Below are 18,480 nucleotides of genomic sequence, written 5' to 3'. Positions count from 1 at the left end.
GCCACAGGAGCACAAGGATCACAGATGTATGCCATCGTGCCCTGCTTTATGAAGGTTCTAGAGAATCAACTCCAGATTCTCAGGCTTCTACTGCAAGGGCTGTGCTCAATGAGCCAAGGCCTCTCTGTAGCCCAGACTGGGTCTCTCTGTAGCCCAGGCTAGCCTCGAGTGCTGGGACTGCAGCCATGAGCCCTCTCGTCCAGACTCTTGTAAGCAGTTCTACTGCAGTGCAGTACATCTGGGCTCCTCGTTTGCTTCTCTCTGGTCTTGGGCCGTTTCTGTACCACAGCTGAGTAACACTGGCAGTCCAGTTCAGTACAGAAAAAGTCTGCTAACTTCTGGATGACGATGACGATCACAATTTAAAGACGGTTAAAACAAAAACGTTGAGGCTGGAGGTGCAGTCCTGTGACCCCAGCTCTTCAGGAGGCCAAGGCCGGAAAATCTCAAGTTCAATGCCTACCCGGGCTATAATGAGACCCTGTCTCAAAATAAAGGATTAAAGAAAAAAATCTAGGTGGACGTAGCTCAGTTGGTAGAGTATTTGCCTAGCATGCTGGGAGACCTAAATTCAGCCCCCAGTACAAATAACAGACAGACAACACTGGATGGTTCTCAAGGAGACGGAGTCTGTTCACTACACCTTTAAAACATTTTATGTCCGAGCACCACATTCAGGCCACACAAGATATAAAGGGTTACAAATATTCAGATTTTATTATAAATAAAATACTGTTTTCTTTTTAAACATAAAAAAATGCCAAGTGTTGCGCTTTACTAACCTCCCTGGAGAGGAAGGCTGTGGGGATTAAGGCAGCTAAAGTGAAGGCACATTTCAAAGGGCCACAGTTGGAATCCAAAGGAAAATTCCACAGGGGGGAAAAAATAAAGCAATCTATTCTGTGTGACACCCCGGCAATTTACAGCAGCCATCCTGTCCATTTTATTACATCAAATACAGATTACTGAACTATACAATAAAACAATGGCTGTGCTGCAGGAGTGTGATAGGTATTATCTTGTAAATAACTTTCATTTTTAAAAATAAATTTCTGTTTAAAAATATACCACACAGATGGAGAGGACAAATAAACCCAACACAACACCCCCCTACCAGGGCCTAAGACCAGCTGGAGCGTAGCCGATGCAATGGACGATGGTGGTCTGTTCCAGCCATTTTCCTGCAACTGTGACCAAATCGATGATGTTAAGGTGGCGAGCACTGCACCAGAGGAACTAGCCAATCAGCACTGAACGTGGGGAGGAAGAGCCATGCCTCTTGAGGAGCAAGAGTGGAACCTCAGGTGCTGTTCTCCGCTCGCCCTCCAGAGATGGAGACAGACTGGACTCTGCATCTCCTCCTGTGGTCACCAGTAGCCATGCCTGGCACCTAAAGTGCTCATCCTCTTACAAAACTGACCCATCCCATTCAAGAATGGCCAGGAGACAGGTATGTGTCTACCACGGTGTGGGAGAGTCCCATCAGTGAACTGTCCTACCTACTTTACCCTGTGGGCCGGGTGACTGTCGGGAGGCAGAGAGAACAGCAGGGAGGGACCGCTCAGATGATCCGGGCCACAGCCGAGAGGCCCGGCCCCCCGAGTGCCCTCCTGGGTCTGGCTGTGGAGGTGAGCAGGCTGAGATTCCGGTTGGACAATGAAGGCACTGCAAAGACGAGGCAGACAGAGGCAGAGCAAGGCGCTGGGGCAGGGGCATGACTCGGAAGATGGTGGGAAGGAAGGAGGTGCACGGGTTGCCAGTGCTAGCAAGGGAAAACCGAGCAACGCCGTGAACTGACAGCATCATCCCAGCAGGACTGGGAATATTTACATAAACTCCTTACTCTAGAATCACGATACACAAAAACCATTCACACAAAAAATATAAATTTCAAATAATTAATAGCACCAGTGTGTCAGATAATAGTTTCTTTCCCCCCCCCCGCTACGCCAAGTACAAAATTGCATAGTGTTAAAGGCTATATATGAATCTCAGAGGCAGGGAGGGAGCAGGAAGGGGGCGCGCGTGTGCGCAGGGAGCTGTCACTGTGTGGCCATAAGAAAACCACAGAGCTGAGGATCAGAGGTTGAGAAGCCTACTAGGAAATGCCACACAAGGTTCTTCCCGCTCCACACAGAGAACAGGCTTAGAGTGGTGGAGCCACGGAGCGCAGGAACTAGATGGCACTGGCAGCTGTGTGAAGTACTGAACCACAGCATCTGCCACCAGGATCTGGCAAACAATGTCGTCTTTTGAAGAGTTTTAGAAAAATGGAAACATTTAGAGAACTCGCGCGAAGGACCAAATATTACATCTCTCTCCAACAGAGGAAAGGAAATGTACATATGGAACCCAACGATACATATTACATCTCAGTTTCATCCATTTTCCAGAAAATACAGTGAAAGAGAGATATGCTTTTCTTTCAATGGTCAAGATCACAGAGACCAACCGTCTGACAGATATCTTAACACTAGTTCCAAGACAAACATACTAACAAAGCTTGAAGAATCCATTAGACCTGGGGAAAAAAAAAAAACAACCAACTTTGGTGGTTATCACATCCCTGTTTCTTCTGCACTGTCTCATTTACAAAAATATCAAAAGCTATCTATGTAGTGGTGAGTGCAAGCTGCCCATCCAGACTTTTTATCAGCTGCCTAAGGATTTGAAAAAAGTTTATCTTCCTGGTCAACTAATATAGGAGAAAATCCTAAGTGTCTTTGAGCCATATTCTCTGGGAGACCCACACAGAACTGCACTCTTACCCATGATGGCTCAGTGTCCTGTACTCAAACAGCTAGCATGACTGATGGATGGCTACCAGCATTCTAAATGACCAATACCTTTGGCACAGGATGTTTATTTCCTTTTGTTTAAAAAAGGAGGCTGAAGATGCAGAGGCATTTTCTTTATCCATAGATGGGACATACTTGGCCATCTCAATGCTACGGTGAGGAGCCAAACATTTCCTTCATAGAAATATGAGAACTGAGATTGGTTTTGCTGGTGTTGAGAAGGGGAGGGGGTCTGCCCTGATATATAAAGGTTCACATGACATGGGTATGCCACTGGAGGATGCTGTGACCTCAGGCAAATGAAAGTTTGGAAAGTTTGGGTAAGGTGTTAACATGGGTGGAAGAGAGACTTTATTAGGCAAAACCCTTTGTTCCTGGTTCAGGATGTTTAACTTGCTTCTCTTTAAACTCTGACTTTTCTTGGTTCAAAGGACAGTGATGGAGAGCAGCAGAGAAGTGGGGGGGGGGGGGTCTGAAAAGTGTAATCTTTGTGTCAAGGCACTGTGGCCTCACAGGGCTCCCCTCTCGGGGGGCACTGCCTGGCAGCCCTCTCGCCACTAGGGCTTTTCAATGGACGGGGTGTTGAAGCAGCCGGATGGTAGGGTTTTCTTGATGTCCTCCAGGTTGTGAATGTCCTTTATGATCTCTTCTATGTCTCGGTTATAGTCCAAGATGGCTGCCTCCTGCTTCCGGGCTTCCTTCTCCAAGTCAGACACCTTCCTGTCCAGGTCGCTGACCTTCATCTCCTCTTTGGCTTTGCTCAGGGTGCCTTCGATCTCATTGAGCTTGTTGAGGTCTACTGTGTCCAGCTGTCCTGTAGTCAGGAAGGGCACAAGAGAGAACAGGCTCATTCCGGGAGAACTGGGCACAGCTGCTCAGTACCGCTTGCTCTGTCATGCACTAAGGCTACCAGCTGCCCTGAAGCCAGGGTGCTGCTGTGTTCAAGGGCCTGAGCAGTGCTGACCTAACCAACAAGGTGGGCAGAGTGGATGTTAATATTAGAACAGTTTCAGTTCTGGTCTTGAGAAAAGTGGTTTTCACAGGATACTTTCTTTAATTTTTAAATATTTATTACCACTTATTAGTGTGTGTGTGTGTGTGTATGTGTGTGTGTGTGTGTGTGTGTGTGTGTGTGTGTGTGTATGAATGCCATGGCATATACGTAGAGGTCAGAGAACAACTTGCAGGAGTTAGTTCTCTCTTTCCACCATGTGAGTCCCAGGGACTGAACTCAGGTTGTCAGGCTTGGCAGCTAGTGCCTTTACCCACTCCATCTCTTGAGAGCCGTCTCTTCAGCCCTCATACAATATTTTCTAAATGCACAGGTACCATGTCTTAGACCTCACTTATGCTTAAGAAGGCCGTTTGGTAACAGTCCTCTTTGCAAGTTCATGTGTGTAATCTGTGGGCTACTCCAGTGTCAAAGAATACAAAAGTCTAGGAGCATATGCCTGCAACTCCTAGGTCCCAGGGAAGATGGCTGGTTTGGGGTCTTCCTGCTTCTCAGAGTTAGACACAACCAGGAAAATAGAAAATGGAAAATGGCCAAGGCTGAAATGCTGAGATAATGCCAGCAATGCTTCACTCTAAATGCGGCAAGTAAAAAATAAAAGATTCTTTTGAAAGATGATGCTCCATAGCAAATAAAAACAAACAGAGAGAAGTAGTCTCCCGAGACCAGTTTAGTTCACTGACTCTCAGGTGGCTAGGAATTTATTTGTCCACCTAAATCCTGGGTGATAGAGCCAGAAGTCTAGCTCCAGTCTGCCTGCTCACAAAGTCTGCCTCTTCTCCCTTAAAGCCCTTTCTTTAGCTTACTTCCATTTTAGGCTCATCTGCTGGCACATAATTTATTATTATTGGTCTTTGAGACAGATAAAATATTATTCCTCCCCCTCTTAAGAAAAAGATTAAAAAAACAAATAGTGGCACACGCCTTTAATCCCAGCACTCGGGAGGCAGAGGCAGGTGGGTCTCTGTGAGTTCAAGGCCAGCCTGGTCTACAGAGCGAGTTCCAGGACAGCCTAAGCTACACAGAGAAACCCTGTCTCGAAAAACAAAAAACAAAAAACAAACCCAAACTAACAAACAAACAAACAAAAAACAGGGGTGAATGCCTTTAATCCCAGCACTGGGGAGGCAGAGGCAAGAGGATCTCTGAGTTTGAGGCCAGCCTAATCTACAGAGTGAGTTTCAGGATAACCAGGGCTCCACAGAGAAACCCTGACTTGAAAATACATAGATGAAGTCATTGGTCTTCAAAGGCTTACACCACCCCCCATACTGGAGACTGGTGACCAAAGGCCATGTGTCCTAAAGGAGATCTGCTCTCCACCAAATGGGGTTAAAAGGAAGGCTCAGTGTGCTTATATTTCCTTGAAAATAAAATAAAGCAAAACAAAGTCTTCTGTCTTTTGGTGTGAAAGTTTTCACTTCATCAAACTGTTCTCTGGTTGGCAAGTGGAGAGAGCTGTGAGAAAGGAGCCGGTTAGTTTCAAGCATTCTTCTACCCGGAGCCTTTCTTTCTAAACCCCTTAGAGAAACCCCAACAGTAGGAGGAGCTGAGGGAAGGACTGTTTAAGTGCATGATGAACCCTGACCATCAGGGACTCCTCGCTGGCAGCTCATCTTCACATGTGAAGACCATGGTGTCCTAGTTAGGGCAGAGTCTAGGGAAGGCCCTAAAGTGCCTGAACATAGGAAAGTCCCGACTCCTTTCCACCCTAGAGTTGACAGCCTATCACTGCTGTGCTCATGCAAATGGCCTTACAAGGTTCTGCCAGGCAAGAGGCCGTGAACACGGCATCCTTAAACAAGCAGGAGCTAAAGGAAACACTGACATTAGTGGGTTAACGAATGCTTTTGAGAACGAGGTGTTAATCCGACTCTGAGTCAGGGGCATCAGATCCTGAGCGCAGTACAAAGCATTAGGTGCCCCGGCTGTAACAAGGCTTCTGTTACTTACCCAGCTGTTCCAAGAGGTCAGTCAGCTGGCTGAGGAGGCTGCTAACAGAGTTTTTGGCTTTTCTGGCATTGAGCTCAGCTTCCTGAGCAGCCTGTGAAGCCTGCAGGGAAAGAGGGTAAACAACATGAATACTTCTGACTCCATGTTTTCATCTTCTCTAAATATTTTCCGCTGGTGAGCCAGCAGATCTATTTTCAGATGTGTTCCCCCTTCTAAGGGATGAGTCACAGTTTCTCTGCAGGTTTGGGGTGGTGTCTTCAGGTGGAGGATGTTATTTCTACTGCACAGAACAGTCAAAAATCCCCATATATATATATATATATATATATATTTTGACAGTCTTGCTATATACCCTAAGCTGGTCTCAAACATGACAGACCCTCCTGTCTCAGCCTGAGTGCTGGGACTATAGGAATATACTACCATGTCTGGGTTCCCTTCATGACATATACATTCAGAGAAACAATACCATCCCATTTTCTCACTTCCTCCCCTCAAGAATACCTGTGAACAAACACATGATAAAATGCATTAAGAAGATACAGATTCTTTTTTAAGTACAGATTGAATACAGGAACAGAATGTAGATATTCTTGGGTACCTGATTATTAGAGATGTCCTATTCTTTTAGAGTTTTCATAAGCAAAGCAAGACTTTTCTGAAAATTCTGTCAACTACACACACACACACACACACACACACACACACACACACACACACACACTACAATGGTTATTTTCAGAGTCAACCAAAGGTAAATATACTTGGGAAAGTTCTATGAAGCCTGACCAAACACACTGGGCCTGAGTCACAGGAAGCAGCGGTGGAAAAGGAAGAAGCATCCTGGCCAAAGAGAGCAGATGCTCTCACCAAGAGCCCAATGACACAGAAAGCAGAGCCCCTGCACTCCCCGGGAACTGTGTTTCCTAGTTCTGGGGTCAAGATGAAGCAAACACCGAGGGATCAAAACAATGTGAAAAATTTAAAAACAGAAAAAAATAAAAAATAAAAAGCTTTCACAAATAAATGATTAACTCAGTTCAAACTGCAGCTGCTCTCAGGGAGTCACACAGGCTTCTTGTGGGTGTCCTGGGACTGCGACACAGGACTCTGCTGGGTTTAACCTGCGGCCTTTGGCATCTTCCAGAAAGAACCACAACCCTTCTGGTTGAAGAAAATGTTAGAGCTAGGCAACACCAGCTGAATGCTGGGTTTTGAGAACTGATGTAAATATGATGGGCTGGTGCATGAGGGGATGGCTCACTGCTCCCAAGAAGTTATGGACCAAGGCTGACAAAGAGGGATTCTCTTTCTACCTCTGAACGAAACCCACAGCCCCTCATCAATATGTACCCTTCACTTGATAACCTGAGTTCTAGCCCCAAAACCCACATAGTACAACCCATCTCCTACAAGTTGTCTTGAGACATCCACATGTGCGTTATGGCGTGCATGCATGCATACACACACACACACACATGAAAATAAATACATTTTAAAAAGTGAAGCACAGAAACTCTCTGCACATAAAAGAAATACTGATTTTTGCTTCATGGTAATCTCCTCATTTTTGCATTAAAATCACAGAACAACTAGCACAAAGTTTAAAAACTTGGCTGTTTAGCCAGTCGTGGTGTTATATACCTTTAATCCCAGCATTCAGGCGGCTGAGACAGGAAGATTTCTATGAGTTCAAGGCCATCCTGGTCTAGAGAGCTCCAGGTCAGCCAGGGTTATACAGTGAGACCACCCTATCTCAAAACACAAAACGCAGCTGTGTGCACAGAGAGGCGTTCAACATTTACTTGGTATCACCTCATCAGACCTTGTATTTCTCCTTTCTGTCCAAAGTAAAAATGACCCACAGCAAGAGGCCCTGTTTTGGGGGCCTTGAAAGAACGGGGTTCTTCCTGACATTGGAAGTGTGTGAGTGAGCAAGCTGATGTATACCGTTCCTGTGAAGGCAACTCGAAACAGCAAAGGACTATTCCCAGCACTCCCACACCCCAGGAAGTTCTTTCTAATGTAAAATATAACACGAACTGAAGAAAAACGCCCCCTCACTCCCTCTTGTACCACACAGCCACAAACGACTGTCGTGAGTGGCATGATGTATGCACATCAGCACAGAAGGTGTGGAGTGAGAGCAAGTGCGTGGCTGGTGTGCTCCGGTGCACTGCTAGGAAATGTGTCACACACATCTGTGTAAGAAACTGGTCTCTGCCTCTAGTGAGTGAGCAGCTGGAGAACTAAGAAAGAAACAGGCTTTTCATTGCATTTTCCTTTGAAAAAAAATTTTAACTTATCTCATGTATGAATTACCTATTCAACTACAACCAACACACACACACACACACACACACACACACACACACACACACAATGTGGCTTTTTTTTTTTTTTTAAAGTGTCCTAAATCTCCAGCTGCAGGGGAAATGTTTTGCTTCTAACTGAGCAGCTTTGGGACAGGGCAATTGTGCAACATCAATACCTGGCATTGGAGCAAATTCTTTGCCTTCTACGTAAGCTGCTGACCCAGTTTTTGACCAGAAATGCAACGCAAACCTGAAGTTCACATGAAAAGGGCATGGGGGGTCTTTGCCAGCGAGCACCCCTCCACGCTGCCTCTGGACAATAGTGGGGAGCCCTTACCATCCCTGCCATCATCATGTCCTGGTCGGCATCATCTTGTTTCCTCTTCAGTTCATTCTCCGCTTCCTCTAGCTGCCTCAACATGGTGTTCACCTCGTTATCCAGATCTGTAACTTCGGCAAAGGTTCGCTCGGCATCGGCCTTGGTGCTGGTGGCATTCTAGGTACAGAAGAAACTGCTGACCAAGGCAAACCAAAGCCCCCAGAGCAGCCTTCCCTTTCTAGAGTGCATCCTTACTCCCTCTTATAATTGGTGAAATGGTTAAAAACGCACCCCAGAAAGAGCATGACAGTAACATGTACTATTATGACCCACCTCTCACTATTAACTGGTTTCTTATTAAAAAAAAAATCACTGTCAAACACAACAGCATTTATGCAGCACTTGGAGATTTCCTGTTCTATTATAATCATTTTTAGCTAAGGTCACAGAGAGGACAAGTAAAAACTTAACTGTGAACACTTTTCCACCACTTTGTATGCATCCTTCACTTGGATATATGTTAAATCCAAAGCTTGCCTTGTGAGTTTATTCTTGTGAGTTTAGCATCATGTACAAAAGACTACCTATGCTCCTGAAATATGAGCATTTTATGAAACAGAACCTATCTAAAAGCCAACTCACTTAAAGTAATTAAAATTTTCTGTAGTTCTCAGACACTTGATTTTAAAATAAGCTCTAATCTCTCCTTAAAATAAAACAACTAGGTCATTAAATAAAAAGAACCAGCCTAAAGAAACTCCCTTTTACAGTGAGTGGAAAGAACCTCTGCAGTGGTGGCCACAGGAGCTCTATGCAGGGTCTGGAAGTCTCAGGGAGTTTGTTTACTTAAGAAAGGCCCAAACTCTTGTGGGCAGGGGCTCTGCAGCACTCTGGGACCATTGCTGTGGATGTCTTTCTGTATGCTGTGAATGTGTGTTGCTCTGATTGGTTGATAAATAAAGCCGTTTGGCCTATGGCAAGGCAGCTTAGAGGCAGGCAGGAAGCCCAAACAGATAGAAAGGAAGAGAAAGGAGAGGCAAGGCAGACACTGAGAGCCACCGCCAGGAGAAGCAAGATGTAAAGGGATTGGTAAGCCACAAGCCATGTGGCAAAGTGTAGATTTATAGAAATGGGTTAATTTAAGATGTAAGAGCTAACAAGACGCCTGCCATAGACCATACAGTTTGTAAGTAATGTCAGCCTCTGTGTGTTTACTTGGGTCTGAGTAGCTGCGGACCAGGCCGGCCATGGGAAAAACTTTCAGTTACAGACCACCCTCTTCACAACTCAGATCCAACACAGAGACAGTAGCAAGTCCTCTTACTGACTCTCTCCTCGGTCACATACATCTTCTTATGTGTTGGAAAGAAGATAAACAGGGTGGTTCAAAACAGTTTTGCTATAGCAGAGGAAAACTCTGCAAGGACTCGGGTTTAGAAAGCGTGAGATGGGGGCTGGGGTGCGCTGGCGAAGAGGGAAGCCCGTGCTCACCTTCTGCACGGCGCTGGCGATCCTCTCCGCCTCGTGGGCTTTGTTCTTGGCCTCCGTGGCGTCAGCTGCAGCATTGCCCAGTGCCAGCTGTGCCTCCCTTGTCTTCTCATTGGCTTCGGCTATGGTCCGGTTGATGGCAGGAATCCTCCGCAGAGCCTCCTCTGCAGCTGTCTTGTTATCATTCACGCGTCTATCAAAATCTGAAAGGAGTTCAAGGCACGCAACTGAATTAAACTGACAAAAAGAAACACCAGACTGCAACTGGATTTTGTTTTAGATGCAGAAAAATCTGTTGAAAACAAATGAATGAGAATTGGGGCTGGGATCTTAGAGAGGAAGAATACACAGATCCCTGTGCAGAGGTCTCCAGGACCAGTCACATGAACGCATCTCTGTTTCTGAGCAGAGTTCCTATGCGGAAAACCATGTGGAGCCTGGAGCATATCACTGCTTCAGCCAGTGTCTTTAGTGTCTGCTGTGTGCAGCATGACATTCTTCTGGCAAATGGAAAGCCAGCCACTGAAGAGGCTAATCTGTGGAGCAGGGACTCAGGCAGACCCATTGACACCAACACTACACTTGGAACTATCATGCTCGCAAATCCTCCTCCTCTAACTATTTTTACAGACATGGACCGGCCCTCAGTGAACTGGGCATGTTTCTCTAAAACGAAGAACTAGATGTCAGTGGTAGAAAAAAAATGAAAGAAAATCTCCATTTATCATTGAAAGTCGGTTAAGCAGGCAGACTGTGGTGATGTGAGGTAGTCTAATACAGACCAACCTCCTACATGTGGTTTTTGTTTCAGACTGAAGAATACAGGGGTGAAATGACAGAGGCACTCTGATTTTTCTTCAAATACATGAGCTCCAGATTTGGCGAGAGATCCTACCTCAATAAACAAAAGTGAAGAGCCATTAAGAGATACCTGGAGTCAATTTCAGGTCTACACACACACACACACACACACACACACACACACACACACACACACACACAGAGTGTGGAGGTTAAATTAAATATGGTGAAAGATCATGGTTAACTATTGAATCTAAGTAGGCAGTATATGGGATTTACCACACTATCCTGCTCAGAGAGAATCATATTAAAAACGAACTGGAAACTGACTCAGTGACCACCTCCACAGAGGCCAGGCAGGGCCGCGGCTGCCGCCTGACCACTCGTACCTTTGAGGTTGTTGAGGATGTCATTGGCCTCTTGTAAGGTATTGCGTCCCTTTTTAGCAGCTTCTTCAGCAAGAGCCTTGGCAGCGTCAGCTCGAGCTAGGAGTTGGTCAGCTGTCTGCAAATGCATGGCAGTTCAGAGGACAAACCTTTCGGGGGTCAGCCTTTCCCTCTAACAGACAAGCCCCCCCACGGCCACAGCCTGCAGACAAGCCCCCCACGGCCACAGCCTGCAGAGAAGCCCCCCATGGCCACAGCCTGCAGAGAAGCCCCCCATGGCCACAGCCTGCAGAGAAGCCCCCCACGGCCACAGCCTGCAGACGAGCCCCCCACAGCCACAGCCTGCAGAGAAGCCCCCACAGCCACAGCCTGCAGAGAAGCCCCCACAGCCACAGCCTGCAGAGAAGCCCCCACAGCCACAGCCTGCAGAGAAGCCCCCACAGCCACAGCCTGGAGACTGAAGCATACAGACAGGCTGCACAGACAGGCTGTGCACTGGACACAGCTCACACCTGAGCTGTTGAAACTGTTGCCCCCCAGAAATGCAGCCAGCAACAAATCACACTGACCTGCTGTTCAGCTTTCCCTTTCTCTAGAAGGTTCTTTACTTCCTGTTCCTTCCCCCTCATATCTTCCCTAAGGTCCTCATAATCCTTTAGCTTCTGGTCAATTAGACGGTCCAGATCCGCAGCTTCTTTCTTGATTTTATTTGCTTCATTCTGTGACAGAAATGTAGGATCGTTCCGTTTAAATGAAAGGGCGGCAGCAAATGACAGGGGAGCTGAGGAATGCTGTAAGATGTAAGACTCAACTGACGGATTTAAAAGACAGCAGAGGGCAAGATTTGTGGATTTTTTTTTTAAAACCAAGTATACTTCAGCGATGTCCCAAAGTTCCCTGCACTTTGATTAGTTTTTCACAGCTTTGTCCAACCCACAACGCAATCAAGACGCAGAACACATCTTCCCACATGAAGCTCCCTGGGGTCCCTTTCAAGTAACTGTCCCCACCTCTCCTCCCCAGCTGCGGCCCTCCTGACCCCATCCCATCAGCCCCATCTGTTTGCACACTGCACACACATGGACTCAGTGAGCATGAGGTGTCTGAAGAGAACTAAGCCTTGGGTTCCAGTCAGCATCTCAGATATAGGAAATAGGATGGCAAATTTCAGTTTAGTATTAAAGATATTTATATGGGAGCTTCGTATGAGGAACCATGTTTAGACTGAAACACAACACTACCAACTCCCAAGTTTCTACCTGCCCCTGGGCATGCTGGTATAGTTCTTGCTGGCTCGACCCTCTTACTGCTCTCTAGATCTCTGCTAAACCTAGGAGGGAGGCTCCCGCCACACCCTGCTTCAAGTAACTCAAATGTACCAAAGTTTGGATTTATGTGAAACAGCCAGAGGAAGTATTCATATTACCAAAGTAATCCTTGCTCCTTCAGGTCTGTAGTTCTTTATCTCACTGATTTCTATCTGCATAATTCAAATTAAAAATCCGCCTCTATCAGTGAGTCAGCTTGAGGTCTGGAAGGGAGAGGCAGGGCAGACTAGAGGGACGGGGACATAAGTGACCAGAGTCTCTGCACACATACCTCCAGTGCCTCGGAGTCCAGAGGGGTCAGCTGGGCCACACTGGCATAGATCTCCACAGCTCTGTCACCTGCCCGCTTGGCCTCCTCGTGGACTCGGGCAGCCTGCTTCTCCAGGTCCTCAGAGATGTTCTTTGCTTGTTCATACCTAAGGAAGAAATCATGTAATTCAATTAAAAAATAAACATCTTAATATTAATCAGATACAATCTAGTTAATATCCCTGGGACCACAGCTCCAAAAACCTAAAAGGAACTGCTGTATACCAAATGCTCTCAATTTGATACCAACACTTAGCTAAATGTTACGTTTCATTTTCTCAAATCTATTTAGCTTACCATATGTAAACACGGCATCCCTAACCCCAAATTCCAACTCTGTGACAGTTTTAGTTAGCATTCTTACAATACCACAGGAGGAGAATTTCACACCTGATTCCATGATCTCATGGCTACTATCAAACTGCAGACACACTACAAATACTATGTAAAATTTTAGGCTACGTGTATACAGACATAAATGAACTTTGTATTTAAACTTGGGTCTCACTCACAATCTCATTGTATATGCAAATATTCAGACACACACACACACCCCTAAGTCCCAAACACCTCTGGTCCCTAGCCTTTCACAGTAGAGATATTAAATGTATACATTTTATACATTCTTCCTTTAGACCCGTTTAAAGGTTGCCAGCTCACATATTTTCCCACTCTCTCCAGCATTTCCATGTCTAGTCTAGACCCACCCTCTGCGGTCAGAGCTGGAGTGCCTGCACACCCCCTGCCCTAGCTGCTCCAGCATTCTGAAGTGTGATGAACCTCGCAGCACATGAGTTTACACCCCAGGCCCACAGTGCAGGACTGGGAGTCACTTCCCAGCCACTCACTTCCTGTTGAGCTCTTCGATCTCCAGTGCGGTTTGATTCTCTCCTTCCAGGGTCCTCAGGAGCAGATTATAGGCCTCAGCTGATGTCTCATTGGCTGTGTTTGCCACTCGGACAATGTCATCAGCTTCCTGCTTATGGCTGTATATGTAGGAGGAAAAATTAAAAATAAACCAAGAATGAGATCATTCAATTGGGAAAGAAATAAAATTTAGGTAACTTTTACTTTGTTATATTTCCATATACTAATATGGGCAGACACCTAGGAATACTGGAAAGCCCCATTTGGAATTTCACAATCATTTCAGGCAGTTACATTTATAAAAAGCATTCTGTATCCTGAAAAAAGGGGTATTTTCTAAGAAAATCAGTGGCACAAAACTCTACTGGAACAAATGTGTGTTTTCTTAGAAAACCTGCTTTTTGGTTGGGTGTGCCCATAACCCTAGCACCGAGGAGTAGGATCAGGAGGTTCCAGGCCAGATTAGTGAAACAGTGAAAACGTCTCAGAACAGGGAGGGGGGAGGGAGGCAGGCAACTAACTTAGGAATGTGAGTAGTTTACAGACAGCACCACGTACCCAGAAACTGTGTATCTAGTCAGCAACCCAAACCCAGGCCTGATCTTTATCATACAGTCTGCTGGCCTACACAGTTACTGCACAGTCTCTACACAGTTACTGCACAGTTTCAACACAGTTACTGCACAGTCTCTACACAGTTACTGCACAGTCTCTACACAGTTACTGCACAGTCTCTACACAGTTACTGCACAGTCTCTACACGGTTACTGCACAGTTTCTACACGGTTACTGCACAGTTTCTACACAGTTACTGCACAGTCTCTACACGGTTCCTGCACAGTTTCTACACAGTTACTGCACAGTCTCTACAGTTACTGCACAGTCTCTACACAGTTACTGCACAGTTTCTACACAGTTACTGCACAGTTTCTACACAGTTACTGCACAGTCTCTACACAGTTACTGCACAGTCTCTACAGTTACTGCACAGTCTCTACAGTTACTGCACAGTCTCTACACAGTTACTGCACAGTCTCTACAGTTACTGCACAGTCTCTACACAGTTACTGCACAGTCTCTACACAGTTACTGCACAGTCTCTACACAGTTACTGCACAGTCTCTACACAGTTACTGCACAGTCTCTACACAGTTACTGCACAGTCTCTACACAGTTACTGCACAGTCTCTACAGTTACTGCACAGTTTCTACACAGTTACTGCACAGTTACTGCACAGTCTCTACACAGTTACTGCACAGTCTCTACACAGTTACTGCACAGTCTCTACACAGTTACTGCACAGTTTCTACACAGTTACTGCACAGTTTCTACAGTTACTGCACAGTTTCTACACAGTTACTGCACAGTCTCTACACAGTTACTGCACAGTCTCTACACGGTTACTGCACAGTTACTGCACAGTTTCTACACAGTTACTGCATAGTCTCTACACAGTTACTGCACAGTTTCTACACAGTTACTGCATAGTCTCTACACAGTTACTGCACAGTTTCTACACAGTTACTGCACAGTCTCTACACAGTTACTGCACAGTCTCTACACAGTTACTGCACAGTTTCTACACAGTTACTGCACAGTCTCTACACAGTTACTGCACAGTCTCTACACAGTTACTGCACAGTCTCTACAGTTACTGCACAGTCTCTACACAGATACTGCACAGTCTCTACACAGATACTGCACAGTCTCTACACAGTTACTGCACAGTCTCTACACAGTTACTGCACAGTTTCTACACAGTTACTGCACAGTTTCTACACAGTTACTGCACAGTCTCTACAGTTACTGCACAGTCTCTACACAGTTACTGCACAATTTCTACACAGTTACTGCATAGTCTCTACACAGTTACTGCACAGTCTCTACACAGTTACTGCACAGTCTCTACAGTTACTGCACAATTTCTACACAGTTACTGCACAATTTCTACACAGTTACTGCACAGTCTCTACAGTTACTGCACAATTTCTACACAGTTACTGCACAGTCTCTACACAGTTACTGCACAGTCTCTACAGTTACTGCACAGTTTCTACACAGTTACTGCACAATTTCTACACAGTTACTGCATAGTCTCTACACAGTTACTGCACAGTCTCTACACAGTTACTGCACAGTCTCTACACAGTTACTGCACAGTCTCTACACAGTTACTGCACAGTCTCTACAGTTACTGCACAATTTCTACACAGTTACTGCACAGTTTCTACACAGTTACTGCACAGTCTCTACACAGTTACTGCACAGTCTCTACAGTTACTGCACAGTTTCTACACAGTTACTGCACAGTCTCTACACTGTTACTGCACAGTTTCTACACAGTTACTACACAGTCTCTACACAGTTACTGCACAATTTCTACACAGTTACTGCATAGTCTCTACACGGTTACTGCACAGTTTCTACACAGTTACTGCACAGTCTCTACACAGTTACTGCACAGTCTCTACACAGTTACTGCACAGCCACAGTTACTGCACAATTTCTACACAGTTACTGCATAGTCTCTACACGGTTACTGCACAGTTTCTACACAGTTACTGCAGTCTCTACACGGTTATTGCACAGTTTCTACACAGTTAGTGCACAGTCTCTATACAGCCTGTCTGTTCAGACTTTCTCATTTGACCTAATAACTGGAAGAAAAAACAACAACACCAAATAGCAATGAATGTGTTGACTGAGACTCCAGTCAAGCAACACATCTCAGCTGGGTAACAATGCTAATGAATTTTCTACTTCTAACATTTCATGTTGAATTGTGACCCCAGATGTAGCCATTCTCCTTGGCATAAGAAACTCACCAGAGCAATAAATCTCCAAGACCTAGGTTTCTGGGGAGCTTTCCCTGTTTTCAATTATCTTCCTTTAGTGAGAAAATCCAGCTATAAAACCGTGAGTGTTCTGCAAAGCTGATTACATGGCTCACAAAGTCACACTTACCCAGAATAGAAAGAAGCCTGCTAAGGTCAACATAAGCTAGAACCTGTGAGACTGCTCTGGATGGTTCTAGTGGACGTCTGCATAAGGCTTCGTCATGTGCTCCATACTGCTGAGGTTACTGAGTGCTCTGTACTGGGACTTCATACAAAGGGGTCTCCTCTCAATGAGGCCTACATTTTAGCCATTTTTTAAAAAATTGATTCTTTCTGCAATTTAAAGCCTTCTAAAGAAGTTATAATTAATTCAAAGGTGTCTAAAAGAAAAACCAACCAGGAATGAAATGGTCAGTGTTCCTTGGCTTACTTCCAAATGTGCAATGAGTTAGTAAGTGTTTTCTATTGAGAACTGAAAATCAAATATTTGTTGAAAAAACTAATGTAAAAATTTTAAATTAATAACTTCTATTGGGTTTCTTAGAAATCTATAAATTTGAAGGCTTTACAGTTAAAAAAAATCTTAAAAAGTTATGATCAGTGAAATACATAAATATAATTTTGTTCTAAACTATTACATTCTAATACTTAAGGTAAACATTCCACAGTGAAAGAAAAGGAGTATGCGTAGCCGGTAACATTTCAGTGAGGATAAGCCTTCTGATGGAAAGCATCACAGGAGGGGACAGGGTGACAGCCATGTATCAGCTGAGGCAGTATGTTGAACCCCGGAGCACGCTGAAGCTTACCGCTCTGCCAGCCTTCGGGCCTCTTCTGCCAAGAGGGTCATGTTGTTCGGTTCCCCTGTGGACTCTGGCTGAGTGATCGACTGAAGAGGAAATAAAACACTTCTCAAAAGACTAAATTGTTTCAATTCCATAAAGCAAGTAGTAATACTATTTTTTGTTAATTCTTATGCAAAATACTGTTTTTCCTTATTTTCAGAGATCTTCTGAGCCGCACCTTTGATTGGAAATGATTTCTATTCTGAGTGCTGCAGAAGAGCCAAGTCAGAGAAAGAACCTAGACAACCCTCGGTTTTATCCAGCTCCTTCCGTTTAGTGACAATTGCTGACACCATAGTGACTCTCTCAGGCCCCCGGGTTTGAACACCTGGGCCTCTGCTGGCCTTTAGGGAGGCGGGTCACTGGGACAGGCCCTCACAGGGGTAGCCTGCTCCACCTCTGCCCCAGTCTTGGTTTCTATCTGGCACAGACTTCTGCCACCACCCCCAGCTGCCCCGTGCTTTGGCCACACTGAGGAACTGAGCCAAAGGGACCTCTCTGACTTAAGCTGTGTCTGGTGGCTTTGCCACCACAGGTAGTAAAGCAGCTGCTTCTGTGACTGCGACCTCACCCTCTCCTGCTCCAGAAAGTGAGGCAGGAGGGTGAGGACACACATTTTACCCAACAATGCCCCCCCCCCCCAGAACTTCAGAGTCACTCACCACATTGGCAGCAGCCATTTTTGCTTTCTCCAGCTCCCTGGAGGCAATCTCAATGAGCTGCTGTGTACTCTCCACCCGGGTCCGTGCCTCTTCAGCCAAGACCCCAGTCTCTTCTACAGTATTCCGGATAGTCTGCAGTCGGCTAATTTGGCTATGCAGACTGCTATTCACTCTCTGAAGACGATCCATCAAATTTTGATCTACATCTGAAAGAGCATTGCAGACAGTCTGTAAGTGATCTGAAGGGACATACCATCTTCTGTGAAGCTCAGGTCCCTTTATTATCCCCAGTAGCATCTTTTAGACACATCTGCCGTAAGCCCAGCAGAGGTGATGCCTCCAGTCCACTGCATCATGCTCTCACTGCACTGTCTGTCCCAGGTGCCCGAGTCCCTTCCCATTCATCACTGCAGCCACAATCTCTAGAACAGTCAGTGAAGCACAGACAATCAAGCATGCAGGTAGTTGATGAAGGAAAGTAAAACTGATCCTTATATATGACATATGCCGGATTTAACCACAACTGCATAAGGTTAAAACGCTGTCAGCCCTAAAAACC

At 45.5% G+C, this 18,480-nt stretch overlaps 1 protein-coding gene across 1 annotated transcript in view; it reads right to left on the bottom strand.

Moving 5' to 3' along the window:
- Positions 1–691: 691 nt before the first annotated feature.
- The window catches only part of Lamc1 (laminin subunit gamma 1), a 114,656-nt gene continuing 96,867 nt past the window's right edge, over positions 692–18,480 (bottom strand). The window contains exons 19-28 of the mRNA XM_036202424.1: positions 17,922–18,127; positions 17,224–17,303; positions 13,558–13,695; positions 12,672–12,816; positions 11,642–11,791; positions 11,076–11,190; positions 9,889–10,088; positions 8,416–8,574; positions 5,764–5,863; positions 692–3,612 (exon numbers count right to left, since the gene is read on the bottom strand). Coding sequence (XP_036058317.1) covers positions 3,356–3,612; positions 5,764–5,863; positions 8,416–8,574; positions 9,889–10,088; positions 11,076–11,190; positions 11,642–11,791; positions 12,672–12,816; positions 13,558–13,695; positions 17,224–17,303; positions 17,922–18,127 — 1,550 coding nt within the window. The 3' untranslated portion in view covers positions 692–3,355. The remainder of the gene's footprint in view (positions 3,613–5,763; positions 5,864–8,415; positions 8,575–9,888; positions 10,089–11,075; positions 11,191–11,641; positions 11,792–12,671; positions 12,817–13,557; positions 13,696–17,223; positions 17,304–17,921; positions 18,128–18,480) is intronic.

Source organism: Onychomys torridus, chromosome 11 (assembly GCF_903995425.1).
Source record: "Onychomys torridus chromosome 11, mOncTor1.1, whole genome shotgun sequence".
Classification (NCBI taxonomy): Eukaryota; Metazoa; Chordata; class Mammalia; order Rodentia; family Cricetidae; genus Onychomys; species Onychomys torridus.
Note: the sequence above shows the minus strand (reverse complement) of the source record. Positions and strands in the feature narration are given on the sequence as shown.